Source organism: Corvus brachyrhynchos, unplaced genomic scaffold (genome assembly GCF_000691975.1).
Source record: "Corvus brachyrhynchos isolate BGI_N302 unplaced genomic scaffold, ASM69197v1 scaffold252, whole genome shotgun sequence".
NCBI lineage: Eukaryota > Metazoa > Chordata > Aves > Passeriformes > Corvidae > Corvus > Corvus brachyrhynchos.
This window is the reverse complement of record NW_008236774.1, coordinates 9,607-35,180: the sequence shown is the minus strand read 5'-3', so window position 1 is coordinate 35,180 and position 25,574 is coordinate 9,607. Positions and strand designations below refer to the sequence as shown.

General features: G+C 35.9%; 1 protein-coding gene across 1 annotated transcript in view; it reads right to left on the bottom strand.

Annotated features, from left to right (window-relative positions):
- The window catches only part of RDX (radixin), a 29,856-nt gene extending 5,696 nt beyond the window's left edge, over window positions 1-24,160 (bottom strand). The window contains 11 exon segments of the mRNA XM_017727809.1: window position 1; window positions 3-87; window positions 2,195-2,325; window positions 2,941-3,104; window positions 3,747-3,843; window positions 5,300-5,446; window positions 5,899-5,982; window positions 7,852-8,126; window positions 10,277-10,372; window positions 15,218-15,301; window positions 24,081-24,160. The exon segment at window position 1 is cut by the window's left edge and continues 57 nt beyond it. Of these exon segments, the coding sequence (XP_017583298.1) occupies window position 1; window positions 3-87; window positions 2,195-2,325; window positions 2,941-3,104; window positions 3,747-3,843; window positions 5,300-5,446; window positions 5,899-5,982; window positions 7,852-8,126; window positions 10,277-10,372; window positions 15,218-15,301; window positions 24,081-24,092 (1,176 nt within the window). The 5' untranslated portion in view covers window positions 24,093-24,160.
- Between the last annotated feature and the right edge of the window lie 1,414 nt (window positions 24,161-25,574).

Sequence of the window (25,574 nt, the reverse complement as noted above, 5' to 3'; positions counted from 1 at the left end):
GCTCTTTTTCTAGGCGTTCTGCTTCCTCTTTTGCACGCTTCCGTTCTTGATCCAGTTCTAAAGCTCTTCGAGTCTGTTCCTCTAGCTCTGCCAAGAGGAAAGTTTACAGACAAGGTATCGCTACCTAGCTCTTCCTCATATGTATCACAGATACCAGCATATGCTCAAAATAAAGTAACTTAGAACACTAACTGAGATTTCCAAGACCGCCTCAAGCTAAGACAAACTGTAGAGCATGTTACCCGGAGCTCTGTTCCATGTCTGATTTCCCCCCCACTTTAAGACATTCTTTGGATATACTTCATCTCACCTGACAGTTCTGACAGCCCAGTGTTTCAGAAAACTGTCACCTCACTGAAAAACTAAACACCAAAATACATGTACATATACATGAACATGCTTCTACTATGAGGGTATTTTATGTACATTAAATTACTCTCTTGAAGAAAGAAAAAAAAAAAATTGTCTTCTTTATTAAAATGCCTGGCAGATTCTTTAATCACAGCCGAAAATTTAGGCACATGCTTCCAGCAAAATTACTTAAGACCAACTGGAAGGGTCAGAAAAATTCTTTGTACATCAGAGGAGGAAAATTTTAAATCAAGGGAGAGATAAAAGCTGTCTAGCTGCCTGCATAGCAAAATATTGGAATCTAAAGGGCAGAACAACCCTTAGTGAAATAGGAAGTAGTAATAATCAATCAGTACTGCAAGGTAAGGTTTACACAGACAAAATATACTCCTCCCCTGATGTGAAAAATTAAGTGACTATGAAAAAAGTCTCTCTAAAGCTCTTTGCCAGTTCTAATGATAAAATTTCCTCTATGTACTTGGCTAGGCACAGCTGTCATAGACTCCTTCACAAGAATACCTAAAGAATTACTCATTTTTTCCAACAATCCATTTGCCTTCACCATAAGCTTTAATACTATAAAAGCACCTCCCCAGGTATGCTGACACATGCTTCATCTTTGCACTTCTAGTTTTAAGCAGTACTGTAACCATTACTCTTCATTTGGTTTCCCAGGCCTACTACTACTTCAGGTATAAAATTAAATGAACAGCATCACAAGTATGTGGGGTTCTACAAATGCAGTACCTAAAGTTAAATAAAACACAAAATTATTTATAAACACTACTGAAACAAACCTTTCCATGAAAATGCAGAGCACGAAACTACAACAGACACCCTTTACATAAAGACTTTTCCATGTGTGAATGAATAGAAGGCTAAAAAGACCAGCAACACATGAACATTATGTACTGCATCAGAAATTAGGCTATACTGGTCACAAAGTTGAGAAAATGTGTATTGTCAAACCTCCAGAATCACCCTGACACTGTGTTGTCCCGGGCCAAATAGCTCTTGCTAAACAGTTTCATGGCACAGTTAGCGTGTTACCTGTCTGGATGTGTCCAACCTGTTCTGCATTGAAAGACTGAAAAATGCAGGGATAGAGCTGGAGAGCAGTGCCAGGCATATGTAATTTATTTGCATAGTGTTAATCAGTGATTCTCTCTATGATGCTTGATGCCAAGAGTTAGGAAAAGAAAGGAGCAACAAAACTTTTATGAATGTGAACCAAACCCGAAGTAGGAAAAAAAAAAAAAAAAAAAAAAAGAACATGGAGGAAGGACTGGGAAGTCATGGAGGCAGGGACTCTACAGAGTGATTAAACACAAAGAATTGTTATTGGTGAAACTACATGTTTTGTCACTAATGTCTGACAAGACTTCAATTTTCAACTTCTCAAATCTTTCAAAGGAATAGGAAAGGAGGAAGGAACACAGAATTTCCAAATTAAAAGCTGAATTCAACAAAATCCTAGAGAAAGTACTTTGAGTCTTCCCCTCTAATTTCCCTGGTCCCTCCAACTCCAAGTGTTCAGCACTTTAAGCATTTCATAATTTTGAGTTGAACTGTGTATGCATTTTCTTTTTACTAAATCAAAACTTTTGCTATATTAGAAATTGGTTTTATATTAAAAAGATACAGACAAACACATGCACACCATCGTTTAAGCACTGAAAGAGTATCTCTTATATCAAATAAAACACCACTAAATTCTTGCCACTATTAGTAAAATAATATCCCCACACAGTAACGAAACACACCAACATACAGAGAACTGCGGAACTGAACTACCCAACTAAACTAAACACTGTCACCAGATTTAAGAAATCTATGACCTCACCTTTCTGAGCTTTCATTGTTTGCTCCTCAATTTGTCTTAAGCGTTCCATTAATTCCTCCTTTTCACGCTCTATTCTTTCCTTTTCCTTTTCTGCTATCTCCCTTTTCTTCTTTTCATTTTCTAGTTGTGCCCTGAAAAAAAATAGTAAAAAGGTTTTTTTACCCTCCAACATATTAAATGCTACTCTTTGGATGCTGGTAGCCAATTTTTCAGTTTACTCAGCCATCAGGGAAGCACAGTTTTAAATGCTTCTAATTCAGTTTCTGCTTCAAAATACGGTAGAGAAAAACAATTTATTAACAGAACTGATAATCAACCTTGGTTATGGTTCACCAGGTAAATCTGCCACTATATCTGCATTTTAGACATGATGTTTCATCTGGGCTAGAAATGGCAACAGTATTTTTTAAATACACAAAAGGGAAGCCAAGACATTCTTCAATGAACTTGCTTTAAGGGTTCACCCATAGAGTATAAAATTCCCTAAGAATCAAGCAACAGAGAGGTAAGATTTTCACAAAACACAGGATGGGGAACAACAGTACAGCTACTATTACTGTGCTGAAAGCTCAAAAAAGATACGTTTTTCTATTAAGACAGGTGAGCCCTGCCAATTCACAAACCTAATTAAACAGTGCAGAAAGAAAAGCAGCTCTCTTTTTTCTAGAGTTCTAAGATATATAGTATTCTACGACTTCTTAAAAAGGTAGCATTTTTTTTCTTTTTCATGTAAGTTTGTTAATTACCTTTCCAATTGTTTCTGATGTTTCTCTTCTCTAGCTTGGGCCTTCATCTGTTGCACTTCAATTGTATCAGGTTTCCTCCGCCTCATGTACAATTCATGATTTCCCATACACAGTGCCAAAATTCGCTTGTTAATTCTCAGACGGGGTGCATAAAAAACAAAATCCTAGGAAAACAATAATTCCAGTATACCCATTAACCTAAAAAAATACACTTATGACAAGATTCAAAGCATTACTGCATTCTTGCATTGGTTAAATGAAAACTTACAAGTATTTTCACATTTTGACCAAGTGAACACCATAATCTGTAAATCTAGTTACTGTCAGAAACTTGTAAGATAAATTCAAAATTGCACCTGGAATAGTCCAGAAATTAGCTGGTTTACACAAAATTATTTATTTAAAATTCTAAAAAAGTAAGACTGTTCTCTATTCTGATGACACTTGACCTAGAAAGTCTCATGAAATGTGCTGTTGTAACCAAAAAAAAAAAAAAAAAGAAAGAAAGAAAAAGAAAAACAGGAGGGAAGAGGCAGAGAAATTAGCATCTTACGCTGTCTTGTCAACACATCACAAAGTATTAGTTGACTTAAAAACCCCCAACAATTTAGGAGTACCAAACAAAATGAAAAGAGAGAAAATAAACATACCATATTTCAAAATGAACATTTTCTTCTGATTAGTGACTATTCTATCATTAAAAGTAATAAATGTCACCAATATTTACTCATGCCTTAATGCCACAAAGTCCCTGAAGGCTTAAATTTCTTCATATAGCAAGTGATACTGTTTTACACCCTACTTACAGGGGCCTTTTTGTCAATTGGCTTTATGACAAATTTTTTGTCATTAAAAGAGATGTTTCTTATTTCGCTCCAAGGAAAACCAATCTTGGGTGTCAGCCTTCAAAGAGAAAAAATTCTTGTTAGAAAGCAGCAAGGATGTGCACTTTATATATATATATATTAATTCAATACAGCTTATGTCTGTACCATTTTCACTATTACACGTAGCTACATTTAGAATATTACATTTACAACATTATGTTTTAATGTAAACATTAACAACAGTTCAAGCATATTTTGGTAGATTTTTCTTTTTACAAGTATTCCATCAAATCAATTACAATTTAATAAATTACATGGCACTGTAACAAAAGGAATTTTGATTTTTGACTTATTCTACTACTATGACCTAGATGCTAAACATCACGATCATGTACTCATTCTTTATATGGTATTGGTAACTGCATCTTCACTTTAAAGAGTAACTATTGAAATTTGAGATCCTGACAATTCAAATACTGAAATTAAAGTAACTTTCAGCCATGTTGTACTTCTGTTTAGCTCAGATTTGTGTTCTTACATTTTCAGAATTCAAGGTTAATTTGTTTCCCTCGCATCTTAAGCAAAATAAATTCAGAAACTCTTATCATGTTATGCATCAACTGTGTAACAGTAAATATTTTTCTCCGCCAGCACAGAAAGTTTTTTCAATTCATATTACCATAATTATAAATATCAGAAAATATTTAATATTTGATTGCTAACTATCAGGAGATAGGAAATACCAAAAATTGCCTCATAGCTCAATCTGAGCTGAACATTTTGAATATTTCCTTCTTTCAGGAGTTATATTGCCATCTAATGGCAATTAAGGCTTACAGAATTTTGTTACAGAGTATATACAGCTAAAGTTGACTGCTCCCATCTGGAGTTTGACACATCATGTTCAACTTCGAATCACTGTGAATGGTCTGTTGACATCAGATACTGCTAATGAGTGCTTGTAAAGAAAGAAAAAAGTCTGTTGTTCTATTTACAAATTCTTCATATTTCCGACATTTCAGCTTTTCCAAGTAGAACAGATTATTTGATCCTTTATCAGGACACAAGACTGATCTATTTTCTTTGGTGTCTAACAAGTTTCACTTTTAAATATCTAAGTTTTTCACGCTCCAACATCTATAATCCTTGTCACAGCTCTTACAAATGTTTCTCATTAAATATGTTGCTCAGCTTTAAAATGTCCTTTTCATCCTGACTGAAGGGAGTGTCTTGAGAGAAAGGTACAGGAAGAAACCATATAAAGACAGTCTAGCTGTAGTAATCCTTATGAAGCAATGTAAATTTAAACTTCCATAGAACTGCTCTTCCTTTCCCTTCTTTTGCATCCATAATCTTTAAAATTCAAACATTCTAGCAGTTCACATCTCTCTCTTTCTTTTTCTATCTCTTATATAGATTAGAAGGAGAATCTGTTTTGCTACATCTTACTGAACGCTCTGTAAGGTGGGGGGTGTACAGTCTCAGACAGCATCTCCTAGGACAGAACTGCAAAATGAGTATTACCCACTTACTTATCATCGTGCTCATAAATATTCAGACCCAAAGCATCAACTCCTAGCCACAATTCAGTTCCTTTTTTATTCTTTATTTCAAAATAGTTGACTCCATACATTTCCAAGTCTTGTGCTATCTTAAGGTATTCCATCATAGAATCTTCCCTGATGAAGAAGAAAAATTGGTATAGTTTAGACAACAAATCATAAATACATTGTAAGAATAAGGGAACTACTGCAGAATGAACACTTGGGGTAAAATTTAGTTATGAATTAAATCTCTCTTTGAAATCAGTTTGACTCAGATACTTTTAAAGAGCTCTACACCCTAATATCCAAGCAGAGTCCAATCATTGCATTTTGTCTTTCTGCCCCATGAGCTAAGGAAATACTAAATGTATTTTACAGGCAGGCAACCGTGGACAAAGGCAGTTGAGAGCCTTACCAGAAATCATGCAAGTAAACCAGTAACCTAACTGGAAACTCAACTCTCATGGAAGTCTTTCATAACCACCTACCCTGGTCAGAATAAAAGAAAGCCACTTTCTAAACAAACACCTCCCAAAATACACCCTAATAATAAAGAAAGATGTCTTGAACATTTTTTACGTGATTACCTTAACATTCCCCTGTGCTCTTCATGCCAGTTCTGTATTCTTTCTTCCCACTGTTCTTTTGTCAGTTTGTGCTGTTCTAACACACTGTGAATAAAAATTGTTGCTATTAAATGACTCTGACAACAATTTAACCCCTTTTGTTGCACAGCATATCCTATGCTTTAATTGAATAAACTCAAAGATGACTTCCTGTGCACTGCTCATACTTTCAGCACAGAAACAGAATCTTTGTTTTTCAACAAATTCACTTCCAAAATAGTGTGAAAGTCAATTCTTTTTTCCTGGTATTCTATATTCTTTGTAACATAAAAGTCACACCATTGCATACCTCAACTTTCAGCTAAGTCATAAAATGTAATGTTTGCAACAGCTGACAATGCACACCTATACAATCTACTGGCAACAATGCTTGCAAATTAATCTCTAGGTATGCAAAGATACACTCAAGCTTTCATTCTGTTGTCATTTGAAAGAAAAAGTAAGACATTACAACAGGTTAGCAGACAACTTCGTTGGGGGTTTTTCGTGAGTGGTTTTTTGTTTATTTTTCCTTTTAAAATAAAATCAGTAGGGAAGCAGCTTCAGAAAGCTATCTGATGTTTAATCTACAAGAGGCTGCAATGATGGAATTATATTTTTGGCATACCAGAACGTTCAGTGTAGTACTGCAGTAAGAAATCAAATGCATATGGTAACTTTATTATGTTTTTATTCCATGCAGCCAGCACTTCAGTCATTCCTGAAGAAACTGTTTTAAAGGACAATTAAAACATCATCTTAGCATTTGTCTACTGAAAAGGAACACCTTAAATATATGAGTTTTTGTTGTACCCAAGCATGTCAGTGTTCACAGACTGTCATCATAACTGAGCAAAAACCAAGATTTCTGAACATACTCAGTAATGGCAGTTTTACTGGTTCTACATCTCCCTGACTTTCTAAGAAAGGGTATTTTTCTAGGAAGCCTATACAAAAAGTATAAACTTCACTGTCACAAGCTGGAAGCAAAGAGCCAAACTCAAGCTTTTCACCAGGATTTTTAAAAATCGGAAATGTTTCTGGAAGTATTTCTTTCAATACTTCCTCACAGTCTTTGAAATGCCTGTTTGCTAGAAAATTCTCAAGCTTAGTTACACTAAAAAGTGAGCTTGCACTTTCAGTTTTCAAACCAAAGAGACAAAGCATATGACTTAAAGAAACCTCAAAATACAGCATGGCTCTCACTTCTTTGACAGTGTCCTAGTGTTACATATTTAGTTAGTACCTGTTTCTCCACAATACAACACTATGTATTCATCTACACTAACAAAATTGTCTAACTTTGTACATTTGTGTTACAATGCTTCTCTTCATGCCAAATACATCAGGAGCATCGTTTCAGTTATGTAAAGGAACAGAACAATAATCTTGGTGCTTACTTTCCCTAACCAACTAGATGACTGACAGGTACAAAAGAGCTTATTCTCAACAGCAATGGCAACAATTTAGTTTCTAAAGTTTCTGTTCAGGCTAGCACTCTCCTGCAATATATTTTATTTGCAGTACACTTTTACTTTCAGGAAATTATTATCATTTAAGTGTACCAACACATGGAAATAGAAGAAAAGGAGAGAGTATCAAACAGATTTCAGTTACTTCTATATTGGAGTATTTTGATTTTAATTTAGCAGAAGCCAGGCACCAGGAACATTACATTATTTTGGAGCACTTTGGAAATGCGTTCAACTAAATCTGTGCAGGTGTTTGTGGACAGGACAGGAAATATGTCTCAAGAAACCTGTGGCTTCTTTGTTATTTTAAGTCTAAATTAGGATCTCTAAATTTTACTACCAAAAAGAGAAACTCGAAGAAAGTCACTATTAAATGCATGTTGTCGCTTAATGTTTTATTTCTAAAAAATGTGCTATAGTTAAGTTTATATGCAGCAGTTGGTGCAAAACCCGTCTCACTCACCGCTGGGGAAGAAGCCTGTCATTGGCTAGGTAGCCCAGCTTATGGATCTCCTTACTGTAATCTCCATACTTGGACTGGACAGCGTAAGAAGCCAGAAGAACTGCAGTTTCTGGTGGGCAATATATTTCATCATTTAAGATCGACTCTTTGACTTGCAGGAAGAAAAGTCTTTGAGTTATTTCCTGAATTAATTCTTCAGATACATCCTCTGGAAAAAATTTAGCCCTGAACTTAAACTGCAAAGGATTTTCTTTCCGTACATCCTGCTGTGTTACCTGAGGGAAAGGAATAAGGAGAAAAACAAGAGCACTAAATGGTAAATCAAATGTGATTAAGTAGTACTTAACTCTTTAGCTCCTCTACACTGAAACCCAGAGCTTCCTGACAAGCCCACTGTGGACCTCACTGAAAGGTTCACATGGCACAAACAAGTACATCAATTTGAATAAACCAGACAATTTTGAAATACTACTTAAAGGCTGATTAAGAGATTTTTTTTGTAGGCTTGTGTGAATTTGTATTTATCACAACAAAGATCTAGAAACTAAGAAGTTGTAACAGACACGAAAAAGGTCAAAACTATATCCCCCAAGGATGATTTGCAGGAAGTAATAAATTAGGGTCTAGCAATGGCTCTTTAGCAAGAGCTACAGCACATTTCTTCAGTGTGAGTGTAAAATTGGATTCTTTTAAAAGTCTTTCAATTATTGAACTAAATACATGTGGTTTTTTCCTGTGCAAAAACCTTAATTCCTTTAATCACATTATTTTTCTAGAATGGATAAGCTTTAAAACTGTGATTTCTGCAAAGAGATCAGATGTGGTCTTAAGACTTACTCTACTTCAAATTTCAACAAAAACTCATTTTTATGTAGAATTCCATTTCATTTGTGCTCAGCTTGCTACACCAATTATGACCAAAGCAAAAACATTCAAAATTAAACTAATTTTAACATAAAGAAGTAATTGTTAAAATGGACATTCATAGTAAAATAATTCTCATACATCCCAATTCAAGCACTTTATTACACATTTAATTTCATGTGCACTACTAGTCCCACTAAAACCTCTTTGCTACGCATGAAATGATGTATCTGTTTGCTCGACTTGTAGGAAGTCTCAAACTGTGAATATAATAAATAGAACCTTTTAAACACCTAAGACAGCATAAGTACACATATATTCAACATTAGCCAGTTTTTAAAGTTTTGCTCAATTTTCGTTGTTGTCATGCATTATTTACAGACTCAGCATTTCATGTAAATCTCACCAGTGAAAAATTAGTTGTGCTCACCATAATAAAATCTTACTTGCACATCTATTCTTTAAAAGATTTTATCTGCATTTACTGAAAATACGTAAATAGTAAATTAAAGTGAGAGCCAGTTAATGCAATGCATTTCAGAGTCAAATGTTACAAGTTTTTCTAAAGAAAAGATAAATAACTGCCTTAGTTGAAGTTTAAAAAAATGAGCACACCCGCAACTGCTTCTGAACTGTACCAGCAACTTAAATTGCTAAAGGTTTTCATAGACCAATGTCTTCTGTATTTTTCACAACTGACGCAATAAATCCCATGGTCTCCCATTACAGCTAACAAAGTATCTGTAGCACTACCATGTTTATTGTGTATGAAACAAGACACATATGAACTTCTAGGAGACAGATTTGGTGGTTAGCAGGCTTAACTCATGGGATTTACTACAGAGGAGAAGCAAATATTATGTAAGTGCAGACAGTGGGACTTGCTCCTAACCCCCTCCCAATTTGCCTCCTAATACTAAAGATAAAAAAGGTATTCTTGATTATGTTGAACTAAAAAACAAGTATCTCCATTCTGAACAGTGACATTAACAAACAATCTGACAGCCAGTACTAAAATAAGAAGTGACCATTGGAATTCATAAATACAAATTATAGTAAAATGACCTGGTTCCCAGTAGCTGTGAGATACAAAGTACCCAAAGCTGTTTGGAAAAAAAAGATAAATTATCCTACAACCTGCCTATTAGATACCTAAAGTTTAGAAGCCTATTATTTTGCCTTGTTTAAAATCTATAGCTGTATGCATACAAATTCCTGAAGCTCAAATACTCCCCATACACACACCCAAACTGTAAAATGTTTATTCTGTTATGTTTTGCTACATGAAAATGGGATAATTATATGAATTCAAATTTTCCTAATGCATGCATGCATGCATTCCACAGTACTGGAAACTGTCTCCTCAAATTAAATATTGATGCAGCTTTGCATATTCTTTTATAAGTAATCTAACTTAAGACTGTATTTTGTCATTTAAAGCAAATGAAAAGCTTTTTTTCAACTAAATTTGAAAACTATACCTCACTTAAAATATTAGATCAGCAAACCTTATAAAGTATACTCAAACTGTACACTTGGCTAAATATGAGGGAATTGTTACCTTTTTATTTAGCTTCAGCCAAGTTGAGTAGCCTTTGCTGTCCACATACTGCAGCCCAAAAAACCAGACTTCACGAAGACCCACAGTTTTCACCACCTAAAGATAAATGAGCCATAATCATCAGTAATCACCACAATACATTTTTCTTAACTGGTATTCTGTAGCTTAATAAAGGTACATAAACAATTTCAAACTGAAATGTAATCAAGCCTTACAAGAACAAAAAAAGATAAAACAGTACAAAATGTCAGGTTCAGGGAACCCCAGAGTACTAAATAAACTCAAACGCTCCAAGCTACCAACTGGAGCGTGCAGCTGTGTACATCAGCACCTGAGGAACAGAAGGAAGTAACAGGACCCTGAGGTTATAAAGCACATCTGGGAAGTGATCTGCAGACCTACGGAGAAGTGAGTACACTTCAACAGAAGACAACTGGTGAAATGATAATAAAGAGTAGTACTTGTGGGCAAGTATGATGTAATGAGGATGAACTGCCTCCTTCAAATATTTCTGCCATCTTCTAAGAGTTAATGACAAAAGGGGTAAGGATGATCTACCTAATTAAACATACATGACTTTCCTGTAAGATTTCTGATCAGGTCTATCACCAAAAGCTACTAAAGAAGTAAAATTGTCATTTAATACAGGCACGGTCGTTTTATGGACACACTACTTAAAAAGACAGACAAAACTACCAGGCTGTTTTCATAATAGAATTGTAGGGTAACCACTACGGAAGTCCCCCAGGACTTTAAAAAAGGATGAAACTGATGTTGACAAAATCTGCTGTAAAAAACCTTCCATAAAGATCTGTGAATAACAGTAAAAAGATGAACCTCAATAAAGATCGTATTTAATAAAAGCAAAACACTGTACATAAAAGACAACAATTTAAATTATGTGAGCAAAGTTATAGTTGTAAAGCAAAAACGCAAGAAAGCTATTACATTACTATACACATGTAAGGGATTCACAAATCTCTAATTCTACATAAGGAACGGTCACATCAACTAATAAAAAAGGATGCTGCAGCACTGGAAATGTTTAAGAAATGTTGAAAAGTGATCAGTGACTTGGAACATTTTCTGCATAGCTAAGATAAGAACTAGGGCTACTGACCGAAATACGGAAAGATATGATACAGGTCTATAAAACTTGCATGGCATGTAGAAGGAAAATAGGGAATGATCATTCATAATTTCTCATAGTGTAAGAAGAGAATCAACAGAAATCATGACATAGCAGGCTCGAAGCAAGCAAACAAAAAGAATCATTATACTCAGTAAAAGTGTAACTGTGGAACTATTTTACAAGTCTTTTGCACAGCAAAAGCACATGTGGATTCAATAAGCAATTAATCAGAAAGGTCCAGCAAAGATTATTAAATGACTGCAAACTCTGGCTCCAAAGATCATGTATGGTAGTACTTACATATGTCCTCAGGTTGGACCATGGTGCCAAGCTGCTTTACTGAAGGCTGTTTTATGGAAGCATTCAGATGCATGTGAAGTAAATAGAATTTTACACATAGATCCTCCTCCATTTTAAAGTAGTACTATTGGGTTGCAAAATTAAGATTTTGAAAATTAGAAAATGTCATAAGATAACTACGCAAACTTACTTCTGCTGCCTTGCATATTTGCATAATCATTAACAACCATTCGCACCTTTTTTCTTCCTCTATCCATTCACCTTCAAGGTCCAAAGCACAAAATGGACAATGTTTGTGGATCCAACCTGATTGATGTTTTTAGTGAACATGATTATTTCCTCTAGAATTCCCACATCATGTACTTTAGAACGTAAGAGATGGTAAGAACAGGTATATGTTACTAGTATGGTACCAAGTAACATTAAATTTGGTGTCCCAAATAAAAAAATTTCAGACCTGCTGTTTCTTTTGGCACAGACCTCCTATATAATGCTGATCAAACTACTTATGGCTTTATCAGATGAGTGAGAATGCTCTTTACTTAGCAGCTGTCCAAGCTGAGCTCTTGTACCTTATCAGCTCTCTGAGCTGCAAAGAACTGCAGATGCTCAACAGCCCTGCCTGCAAGGCATAAGGAGACAAGCGCTTATGCTCATGTCAACTTTTTGCTCTCGACCCACTAACTATGGCCCCTGAGATGCACATGATTTAAATACAGATACAGCAAAGCAGAGCTACACAAGTTTGCAAAATCAACACTCAAACCAGCAGAATCCATAAATAAGGAACAAGCATTGCCTACACTGCCTCACATCTCAAAGGAAAGAGAAAAAACCTTTCTGAAACTTTGTACCAAGATAATGCATGCACCTATGCACTGCAGTAGCATGATATGAAAAGTAAATAGAGAATGAAAAACTTGGGAGTTTGATTCTGGCTAAAAGCTTCCATTAAGTAGCTTCAAGCAAGTGTTCATCACATCTGTAAAACAGATTTATCCACCATCACATCCTACAACTTGACTATTTATAGGCAATAAAAACTTCTTGGAGAAGAAAAGCAATCTGAACAATATATGTTTGGGCAAATCACAACATACACAAAGACAACCTAACAAGGATTTCAAAATAGTCACCTTCCGAAAGACTGTAAAGAAGGCTTTGGAGGCATCTGGAAGGGACAGTGGGGTACAACACAAAATAAAGGAGACAAACCTCACATTCTTTAATGGCAACTACAGTGAACCAAAAGCTACTAATGCACAGTGCTAACACAACAGAACAACCCCCCATGATTACCACCAGTGTGTGGAAACATATCCCCCACAGGGTTCTTCCTCTCCTAGGAAAGCTATAGATGCTTAAGTGGTTGACTACAGGAAGAGAGATCCCCTCTTGCCTCTTCTGACCACTGACAGGATAGACAGAGGGACCAATGACAGGTATGTTAGAACACCTTCTGAAATGCAAGTAATAATAAAAAAAAAAGCTTGTGCAATAAATAAGAAGTTTACTGAGTTTGACAACAGAAAAGAGAAAACCACATATTTCAAATGCTGAATTCTTGTCCGCTAGCAGACAAAGATGAGAACACACATATGGAATGGGAAACAAATCAACAACTCTAGAAAACACCAATTAAAAGCTTAAAAGAACACCGGCTGATAAAAGGTTGAAAGGTTGTTCACCAAAAATGTAGAGCAGCACTAGATAACAGCTGAATTCATGGAGAGGTTATTTTCTGCAAGCAATAACCAACGTGCTTGCCATGTCCACCACTTCTGCATAAACCTTGAAGGCCAATCCTTTCAATAACAGTACTATTCAACTCTCTTTCTATAGAGAAACAGGATAACTTTTTGTCTGAAAATTTCATGCTGGTTTCACAATACAGTTCAGCTTTTGATGTTACACTGTGGAACTCACACATGAATTTAAGATCAGGCTGAAAATGTTTCTCATACACAACTATTCGGGTTGATTTTTCTTGACCTAAATTTTTTTCAATTTAAAACTCCAGAAGTAAGAGCTGGTGAGATGTCAAAACACCACACAGAGAACTGAGGAACAAAGGAGAGAGCATGACAACAAATTCAGAACTGTATCTTTGTTCCGTGTTTGCAAATGCCCCAACTTGGATGAACGTGATTACCTGGGCACAAGACATTACACAGCAGAATGTCACCCCACCCAACAGTGCATGGCAGAAGATAGCAAAGGCTGGCAAAAGACAAGTAACAGCTTGAACCTTCTATGCCACAGAATACCGTAGTTTTATTTGATGGTGATGTTGGTTAGACAAAAAGCAAGACAGCCCCTTCTTAGAAGAAGTCTTTTTAAGAGTCATGAAGTTTATTCCTTTGTAGGGGCTGAAGAAACACTGCTACTGACGTTAGAGAAAAGGGCAGGCAGTAAGTGTTAAGAGTCAGTCATTTCAAAAGAAAAATTGCATGGGCAATTTCATTTATCTAAGAAAAGAAGTTCAGTGTTAAAACAATAAACATTCTCTTCTTTTCAATTTATATAATAAGACATTTAATTGACTCTAAAAGGTCAACTAAAAGTTTAAAGAACTCTTTCAATGTGTTACTTTCTCTTAGTACTTTTCATTACATACTTCAAGCATCTATAGTGGAATGGACAGAAACAACTGCTAGACATAACTGTTGATCTACTTAAACTATTTTGAAGAGTAATTTCAGATACTTCCACATTTCCTAAATAAACACATACATCTTGAATCTAGATAATAAAACACATTTATTGGTATATTGTTGGAAAATGACACAACACATTGACAAGATTCTATTCTTAGCGTTTTCCTGTAACGCTCCACAACACGGATCAAAAACTTATTTCAAGATTCTGATGACTAACACCACGTGAGTGCAAGAACAACCCTTTTTAAGAAATTGTTCACTTTGTCCATTTGACTGATGTACAGCAGGCACACCATCAAGTGAGAGTATGCAGCTCTGATAGGTCTGCAATCCATAAGCACATTAAGGTCATCATTTTCAACTATTCTTTGGCTTTTTTCCTTTCCTTTTTTTTTAATGTAAATTCCAAACTGGTTCACAGAACAACATTATTTAGTTCTAACATTTGGGAAGTGAAAAACCATCTTACAGCATCCATTGCTGGAAAACAATTGTGTTAGCTTTCATTAATGAACTTACTGTTACATACATATTTCTAATACATGCAATTCTAACAACTATATTGCAGTAGCAACTATAATATTATTAGACATAAACACAATATCAAAGCAGTTCTATACACGATTTCTCTGAAGCCTCACTGGTAATGTATTTACAGAGTTGTCTATGAATTCAATACATTCCATGAGAAGTAATGAGGAAATTCACACTAACTCAGAGCATAGCTTAGATAATGTAAGGAAAAACAATCTGTACATGAGAACACTACCACTTTTTCAGACTATGCCTTAATAACCACAATACTCTTAAGTCTTTGTACTCATATATACATAGAGACATATAAGTTACCTGATCAAAGAGCTGCTTGCCTGTTGTATTGGGCTGGATGGCAAATTCCAACTCTGCATCCATTGTGGTTACTCTGACATTGATCTACAGAACATAAGGAAATATTTAAATCATACTGTAACAGTGTAATGCTTCTACATCCTGTGACCAGCCTGTAAGAAACAATAAGTAAGTTCAACAATTTTAACGGTCTTGTTTACACACAGAACATAGCAGTAAGAAAATCAGAAAATTTGAATCTGAAAAAATTCTCATCTTCTATTTAGTACAAAAGCATAATCAGGATAGTATTTACCAGTAGGTTGGAAGGTTAAACTAGAGAACAAAATTCAAAATTAATTTACTGGGATAGCTGACATCACTACTGAACAGCTGAAGAACACTGGGATACTCAGCTACTGGGCACTATCTTTCAGAGGCCTTCCCAAATGCATGCAAAAGAAAAAGTTCTTGGTCACGCATATATCATTTTAAGGTATTCATGCCTAACAATATAAGAAGACAAGCAGCCTCCTGCTTGCCATTTCTAAAATCAAATGGTTTGGTGGTCAAAGTATTTAGGACTAGAGCTTGTACATCTCAGGACAGACTAGTAGCAGGTTTTCATCAATGGTAGGAAAAACTATAGAAGTCAGCTCTCCTTACTACCAACCCCCTTCAACTCCCTTACTACAAGACTAAAGAATCACCACCATTCAATGAACTTCCTTCTTCTGAAAGGGAAGACCATTTCCCAGATGACTGTTGACAATCACCGGGTTTACTTCTTATAAAACAAGAAGTCAAATATTGCAGGAGATATCTGGAAGCCTTACTTGGAAGTACAACAGTCTTTTCCAATTTCTCTTTAGCTGGTACATACAGAAGTGAGAATTTCCATGAGACAGAACAAAGTATTAAATGCACAGCACTGTCTTCTCAGTGTTAGAACGGTCCTACAGTCCTACTGCCAGGGTATCACATTTTATTTATCTTTAGTGCATAGGAATATAAAAGTCAAATATACTTTTCTATAAATGCAAAAAAAAACAAACTCACACAGATCTATTCCAATTTCTCTCTACTATAAAAAAGGGAACAGGAATTACGACTTGTATTACAGATTCTTACACTACTTGATCTATGAATGTGCAAACCATTTCCATTGGCTATTTTCCTAATTTTGCCACCAGGTGGAATACTCTGAGAAGTGAGTGTCTGGAAAAGACAAGACAAAACACAGAAGGGAGACCTAAGGTGGGGAAAAGAAAACTGGAGCAGTCTGTCCTCATGCAACAGGTGAAGCTTGATCACTGCTCCCTGTAGTGTTAAGGTAAACAACTTTGGGCACGAAGGGCATATACAAGACAAGAGTAGCTGTAGCCCGAGGACCTCTAGGTTATAGACTTGCAAACAAGAATGACAGAAGGGGCTTAGCCAACTTTACTGTGTGTGCAAACACTGATAAAGAACAAGAGTTGAAGACTTTGGAGTAAAAGACAGTTTCATTGTATTGCAAAAAAAAAAAAAAAAAAGAAATAGAGGGTTAGAGGGTGTGTGTCAGGAAGAGGGAAAAAGATGTTTTCTGTAGATTCTCTCAGACTGTCCATTTCAAGAGAAGAAAAATAAACCCTTATAGAACAGAATTCCTCTAGCAAAAGAACGAATTTTAAATGGCAGGTCTAACTCACTGTCAGTTGCACTAGTTTAAGGGGATTGCCCCCTAATTACAAAAATTTAATTTTTTAAAGCAGTTTTTCTATTTAATAAAATGAAGCCTTCTTTAGGGCAGTTACAAGTAAGCAAGTTACAAAGAATAAGGCTAAAAAATAATTTTATTAAATGCCAAAGTGCTCTGTTATATAACAGCACCATCACCAAAACAAGAAGCGTCACAGAAGATCTACAAAGCACAGCAAGTTCAACTAATTGCAGCAGCATGCAGCAGAAACTTCTTATATAAATATCCTTACAACAAATGTCATCTTGTACAAATGCAAGAATTACTACCTGAGAGTTTATCCTTCACGAGAACTAGAATATCCAAACAGTAAAATAATAGCTGTAATACAGAGGCAAACTCAATTCTCTGAATTCTGTTTGTTTCTGGATGTTACTGTCCCCCAAAAAAATCTGTGCTTTAAGAGTACACAGCTTCTACACCTGCAATAGGTACAAATAGACATTAAGAGTACCTGGCCACTTACACACATTACAGTAACTGCTTAAGCCTGTAGCATTCCTGTTTATCTTTGAACTTCAAATTAACAGATCACTCAACTGCTAATTAATACTTACATTCAGTTCTAATAATAAAGTTGCAAATTAAATGATGACAACATTAAAACATTACCTTTGTGATATGAACTATTTAAGAAGAGACTTACAAAGTTAACACTACACTTCATTTTCTGTCTGAAGGCATTCGGACAGACTTAATTTTTTTTGCATACAAATACCACACTTCTGCAAACTTGTAACATTGTTTCACAACTTCAATTATATCTGGGCATGGAAAATAAGAAAGTTATTTTTGTCAAAACCTGCAGAGCCCCAAAGGTCTACTTATCTAATTTAAACCTTGATCACACAGCACTCTCTCAACAAAAATCAAACCTCTGGTACCAGGTGAATTGTCTGTAAAATAAAGCTAGCAAACTGCATTAACAAGAGTGATGGGGGAAGTTTCCACTTCATAAATAAGGCAGGGAACTGAGAAAACACAGGCAGAGAAAGAAGGCTCAGGAACTTCAGCAATGGTCACTCTTGTAACCTGCTGTTGAGTATCCAGCTACTTTGAAGCAATTCTCTTTACATGACATTGGTGACAGGGGAAATTATCTGTACCACAAATTACAAGGACAGGCACTAATCTGAACCAACTTTACCACACAAATACAGAAACAGGAAGGAGCTCTTGCAGTGGTGACAAGAGAAATGCATAAAGGTTTCCTGTAGCAAGGGTTGGAAGGCTACCACTACACATATCACATGATCCATTCAATGCCTGCTTTTCAAACTTGCTCTCACCAGGATCCCACATCTTTGTAATGTCCACACAGCTCTCTTCTTCACACCAGTTCAACCAATTACTATCTCAAGTCTGTATATTAAATAGAATCACAGAGTAGTTTGGCTTGGAAGGGACCTTTAAAGATTTAGTTCAATCCCCCTGCAATGAGCAGGAACAGCTTCCACTACATCAGGTTGCCCAGAGACCCATTCAACCTGACTTTGAATGTTCCCAAGGATGGTGCATCCACCACCTCCCTGGGGAACTGTTAGTGTTTCACCTTCATCATAAAAATTTTCTTACTTATATCTAGTTTGAATCTATATCCTTTTAGTTTGAAACCATTACCCTTGTCCTATTGCAACAGGCCCTGATAAAAAGTTTATCCCCACCTTTCTTATATGCCCCCTTTCAGTACTGAAAGGTCACAATAAGGTCTCCCTGCACCTTTCTCTTCCCCTGGCTGAACAACCCCAACTCTCTCAGCCTTTCTTCACAGGAGGGGATGCTCCATTCTGAGAACCATTTTTGTGATTCTCCTCTAGACCTGTTTCAACACCACCATTTCCTTCATTTCCTGCACCTCCTGTGCTGGGACCCCAGAGCTGGATGCAGCACCACAGGTGGGTTCTCACCAGAGCAGAGCAGAGGGGCAGAATCCCCTCCCTGGCCCTGCTGCCCACGCTGCTTTGGATGCAGCCCAGGACACCTCTGGCTCTCTGGGCTGTGAGGGCACATGGCTGGGGCATGTCCAGCCTCTCATCCACCAGCACCCCCAAGTCCTTCTCACAGGGCTGCTCTCAATCTGTTCATCCCCCAGCCTGTGTTGACACTGTGGGATGCCACAACCAAGGTGCAGCAACTTGTACTTGGGTCTTGTTGAACCTCACAAGGTTCACACTGGCCCACTTCTTGACCTTATCCAGGTCCTTGGCATCAGCAGCAGTCTGAGTTTATCTGTATTTTACCAGACTGGCTTCAGAATGATTAAACACAGCCAAAGGAAAGGGAAGAACACACACTGAAGAACTACGTGTTGATTATTCTTTGCCAAGGGAGCAACTGATGTTTTGATAACAAATGTTGCTAATGGGTTATGAGGATATTTGCCACAGCTCACAAAATAGTATTTATAAAGAAGTTCTACCACAAATTATCTATTAAATAACTTACCAAAACCAATAAAGAGTACAGTCAATGAACGTATCCGGAACAACAAACATCAATGTGCACTTAATCAAAGCATGTACTTCAGAAGGGAATTATATTTGTATTGCATTCTTTCACCTTTAGATGAAATTCTACATTTTCCTGTAGTACCTATCTTCAACCCTCCACAATTTAAGGGAATATTACCACATCACCACATTAACCTTTGAACCTCTCCTCAAACAGATACAGTCCACGGAACATGCACAAAACCTGGCTGTAATCTTAATAATCTAACACTTTCTATTACTGTACTTCAGCCATCCTTTGCAGATACTAGTTATGGCACTTCAGCTTTCATCATGAACTCCAAAACTGCGTAGGTACCAAAACTTAAAACGCCATTTAAAAAAAACATGGAAGTGGTTTCCAGAGGTTTTGCTTTGGTTCAATAAATGCAATACAAATTAGTAATTTGTAAAAGCCACAAAAACCAGTCTGATTCATAAAAAAATTACATATGGCAAAAACAAGTTTGTTCAAAGAGCTTCCTCACACTGGTTCAGCCATTTACTATCTCAAGTTTGCATATTAAACTGTGTTAAGAGCAGCAGTATATTAGTCCCACTGCTTTACAGACTGCATAAACACACAGCACTCCCTGCGTACCAACATCAAAGTAGATATAGGAAGAGATGAAAGAAAAAACTTTATGAAGACGATAAGGTAAAAAGGTAAGGATTAAACAGCATTAGGAACAGAAGGCTACAGAATAATGTCAGACAGATTTTACTAATAGATAAATCAAAAGAAAGCAGTCCTCCAAACTGACATCAGTTGTCTGTCTATACTACAGAAATAAATCATGAATTCAAGTCATAATTCAAATACTGCATTACACAGACTCAAAGATTTTCCTGTGTAACACCACTGTAGTAAAAAAAATTTATACGCTATTTCAATTCAGCCACCTTACAGAAATTAGATTGATCTTCCAAATATTAGAGCTTTAAACCACCATATTATTCCAGAATCTGTTATTTACTCCTTCTGAATACACAATACCATAAAATGTGGAATAAATCTAAAAAAAAATATCCTTTTTAGTCTTAGTAACTTTGATATCTATCTCTGTTATTCCCCAGTGTAATGCTTTCTCTCTCATGCCTTGCAGTCTTGTACAAACGTGCTGCAAATTACCACCAAACGCAGATGATAATTTAACTCCTTCTACACCCTATAAGTGTAAATATAAATGCAATATTTCAGTCAATTAAATTCAATCTTCTTAGCCTATGAAATTATTAACAGTTACATAACACACGATGTCTAATTTTAGCTTCTATGTTTCTATTTTCGGTGCAGATCTGTGAGAATGCCATACAGCTGAGAAACATTTTGTATATATTCTTTTAGGAAGAAAGCACAGAAAATAAGAGTCAACAAATATTCTGTTCTTCAGGAAGACGAGAACTAAGCACACTGAGAACAGCCCTATTAACAGCTCAAATTTTGATTAGAGCAGGAAAGATGTAATTAAACAAAGAAGTCATCAGTTTTATTCAGATAAAATCAGACCACAACATGTTAAATGAAACTAAAATTCACAGTGCTAGGTAGAACTGAGAATAGTAAGTCTCTTTTAAAAACAAACTATTTGGTTTTAAAAGTAGAGTAGATGCCGAGTAACAGCTTGAAAAACTGGAAAGCCACTTTGTCACAAACCCAGCCAAAGTGAAGGAACAGACTTTCTACTGAAGCAATCAAACAAGAAAATGTTTCAATATGTATATTTTTCAGACACATATTGCCTTACTATCTCAGGACAATATACTAAAGTTGCTTTTACCCTTTCAAAACAGCCTCTTCACCCAAGCTATTTAACCTACTGGCCTCTAAGAGAGAAAATCCCAAACACATGACCTTGTACTACCGTGTATAAGAATCACTCACAGTGGCATGAAATTTACTTTAGACTGAGACTTCCAGGAAAAATGGAAGTTCTTTGCTCAAAAATTCCAATACGCCAAGACCTTCTACCGGTTTTCATTTACTTAATTTTGTCTGGAATACTACATAACTTTTCAACATGAAACCAAAAAAAAGTGAAACCAAATCTATTTAATTGCCTTTTCCGCAGTTCAGTATGTACTGATTCCATTTAAACTGATCTATTTATTTATTTATTTTCTCAACAAAAAAATTCATCCCAAAAAACACATGAAGAATTTACTTATACTGCACAAGTTTACATATTTACAAGACTACCAGACCTTCTGAAAACTATCAATTGGATCATTATGGCAGAGTCTGGAAAAAAAAAAAAAAATCAAAATAGGTCACAGTAATACAGAAGAGAGATAAAATAACACTGTCAAAAATCTCACCAGTTATGTTAACTGGGTTTTCTTAGCTCTTACCCATGATTATTTCATTCATTTCCAGGTTTAATGATTTCCAGCAACAAAGCTACAGAACACTGACTCTCTTATTGCAACAGCTGTCAAAAATAAGCAACAAGGAGTTAAAGCATAAATAGTTTCTGGACTAGAAGTACATTTGGTTATTGCAGATTGTCCATAAAGACAACTCCCAAGAGCTACAGTAAATATCCATAGCAAGAGACCTCCTACTGTCCAGTACTATCAAATCTGAGCAGAACAGCAAGACTCTTCAAAGAACAATGTCGGATTTATCAAACATAACTGTGGCTAGGCTCTTAAGCCTCAGTCTCCAAAGAAGAAAGAAGGAAAAAAAAAAAGAGGGGAAGGGGAAGGAGAGCTCCAAAGCCATCTATCATTTAAGAAGCAACCAGAACAAAATCTAAAGTTTGATTTTTATAGGTAATACTACTTAACCTTTGGCAAGTGTGCTACTTCTTCATTCCCTGATTACCAACTATAATTACAGCAACCCGCAGTTTACAGGAAGACATTGAGAAATGTAATCAATTTAATATCATTTATAATGGCTCCTTTGACTTCGCTTCCTTCTAAGATCTCACATGCACCTACATCATCAAGAGATACATGAACTCTTTAAAAAAAGACCCTTAGAAAAAAATTATCTTTGCCACAAGGCCAGCTTCTGCCACAAGACCTGGTAGCTAATATCCATTATTAGGGTGGACTGTGCGCTCTTTCAACACCACTGCAATCTCAGTTCTACAGATATTGCTTTCCTTGTGAACAACCCTAAAATTCTTATTTCCTTCAATTTTCTCTGGTCCTTAAAATAGAGAGAACCCTGCCTGCCTAAATTTCATGGTTCCAATCCCAGAATTTAAAAAGAAGTTACCTCACCCAGGCCTTTTTTTTCTAGTCACCACCTCTGTGGCTTCATGGCTCTCCAGCTGCATGGAGCTGAAGGCCTCAGAAACCTCATGAGCTCACAATGATTTTTTGCATCATTCTTAAATCAGTTTTCCAGTTGAGAAGCTCTATCAAAGGCAGTACTCAATTCTCATAGCCAGAACTCAAACAGGTCAGAAAACAGAATGCTGCCAATTCATTTTCCTGCCCTTTATAGTGCAGCTTTCTGTCACAAGTGAGCAGGATACAGATAGCTACTTCCAGCTGCAGAAAGTACCAAGATACTGCCCCTAATCCACTGGCAGGTAAAGAAGAAATTACAGAAACAATAAGGTATGGCCAGTCGGTCATCAGACCAACTGCAAAGCTCAGAACAGAACTTCAAACCCTTAGTCCCACGCTCAAAATATTCATCAAGCTGTACCAGTTCCAAATACTGGCACACAACACACATGATTTACACAGGTAATTTCTGATTAATAGCAAAAACCTTTTATAAATCTATGTATAGGGATGTATGTGTGTATACACATGCACATAGACACATTTATTCTTAGCAATAGATCTGCCCCACTCCTAATCTGCTACCAAAATGAAACATCAGTAAACAAAGAAAGCCTGAAGGCTATTACATAAACCAGCTGAGTTGAGTAGAAATAATCTGACAATTCAGTTCCCTTTCTTGAATGGTTTGCTCACTGGATACAAGTGAAAGAGACAAGCAAAAGTCATTTAACACATGGCAGATGAAATCCTAATCCAAAAATATTACATCAACAGAAAAAGAATTAACCTACTGAATAATTATCTCCTCAAAGACTTCTAGAATTATTATCAAAACAAAAGTTGGAGATTTTTTTCCTCCCCTGGATAGAAAGTAGATGAACCCTTATCTTAGCTGAAGTGAGAGGAACAGGAGACCATAAACACTGCTTATTTCCTCCCTTCAAAACTTACTTTCTATGAGATACCCTCTACCACGGTAAAACTACTATCTAACTTGGAGCAGACACTTTACACATGTTCTGTCTTCCCCTGCCAAATCCTACAGCAAACCCTTCCACTGATTCTCACAGACACTGACTGAGTCAGGCTCAAATTATGCCTCCATTAATCACTGTAAATCAGCTCATCTCAAAGTCAACAATTCCTGAAAAGTCATTCCTCCTGCCAGCCAAATGGGCCCAAGTACTGCTCCCATTTCCAACCTCCATGCAACTTGCAGTACCAAGCTTTCTTGATTTTATTTTCCACATGTTGGTACTAAACTGTCTCAACTTCAAACATACACAATCAAATCTTACGAAATCTAGAAAGGGCAGAGTCAAAACAACTGGAACAGTTCCAAGATTATCCCTCTAAAATGTAAAAACTTTCCTAGATTTTAGATGAATATAAACCTGCTACTTACTGGTTTCGGCATTTTTCTTGTTTTCTGTAGTCTCCTGTCCACTTAAATCTTCCAAAAACTCTTTGCCCCGTTCTGCCAAAAACAAAATTAAAAGGGTTGTTTTTAAATTAACCAAAACTGAGTTCATGTACATCATAGCAAATAGTACAAATTCCAAAACAAGTAAGGAAGTGCTCTACATGTACAAAACACACTTTTCAGCAGATGACATATAGAAAGAGCAACTAATTTAGCCAGTGCCAGCACCTACAGGTCTCGAAGCAGTAACATCCTTCCTAGTTTTTGTAGAACATTTAAGCAGTAATGTTACAATAAAGAGACAACAGTTCCCCAAGTGCTACAAATTTTTTAAAGGTTCTGTTATCATATATCATCTACTATTAAAAACCTCTAACATTATTTACGAGAAACATCATGAAGACAAAAAAACAACCCTCTAACATAATCTTAAAGCATCAAAACTGTATTTCCTGGCTATAAAATCATTTTCTCTCAGCAAAGGAATGATAGTCATTTTTTCCAAATGAAAAGAAATGCAAGTACACCAAAACAGTAAAAAAAGGAAGAAAATCTGCTGTGCTTAAAATAACAGAGCTTTGTTCTTTTTAAGCAGAAGGCTATAAGTTATGTCTACACGGTAATGAAAGTATTCACTATTGTGTTCAGTTCCAAGAAAGTTTTTATGCCCTAAAAAAATATGCTTGCAATGTTATTGGTAGATATCATCCTACCTCCTTTTTTATTCCTTCTAACTCAGAAAGAGCAAGCAGCTAGTCACCCTCTTGCACATATTTACAGTAATGACTTCCACAAATTAGACCTGTTGCTGGTTTGCAAGGAGCATCAAAGACTGCACTGCCCTCAAAAATAGTAATAACCGGAATTACACTTAAACTAAGAAAAATGAGTGTGACGTGCTAGTCAGAATAATCTGAGATTTCAGTATTATAACTCCACAGCTGCAACAGATGAATTAAATCTTCAGAAGTGCTTAAAAGAAAGAGCAGAACAGAATACTTGAGAGCAATCCAGTTATCAAAACCAAGCTTTTGTGTAACTGATTTTTCATTCATAAAGAAAAATGGAAAAAATAAAGTATTTTTATATAAAAAAATACAAAAGAAGTCAATTTTCCTTGCTTATTGGCAATAAAAATACATTAAATATTAGAAACATTTGCACAGCAATTTAAGGTGCACTAGCACTTTCTTTTTTCTTCTAATCTGTAGAGATATGTTTGAAAAGAGGGACTGAAAAAACAGATAAAGGATGAAAACAGAATTTAAGAAGCATAAATGTTGCTAGCTGGTAAAGAAAACAAATGTTAAGACTAAAGATGACAGAAAAAGAGATCTAATGACCTAATTCTGACATGGAACAAAACTGCGTTTAACAAAAAATCAGCCTGAAAACATTAAAACACTATCTTGAAGTTACATTCATTATGATATAACTAATCTAGCCCAGCTCTAAAGGTATAATAATACTGTTTGC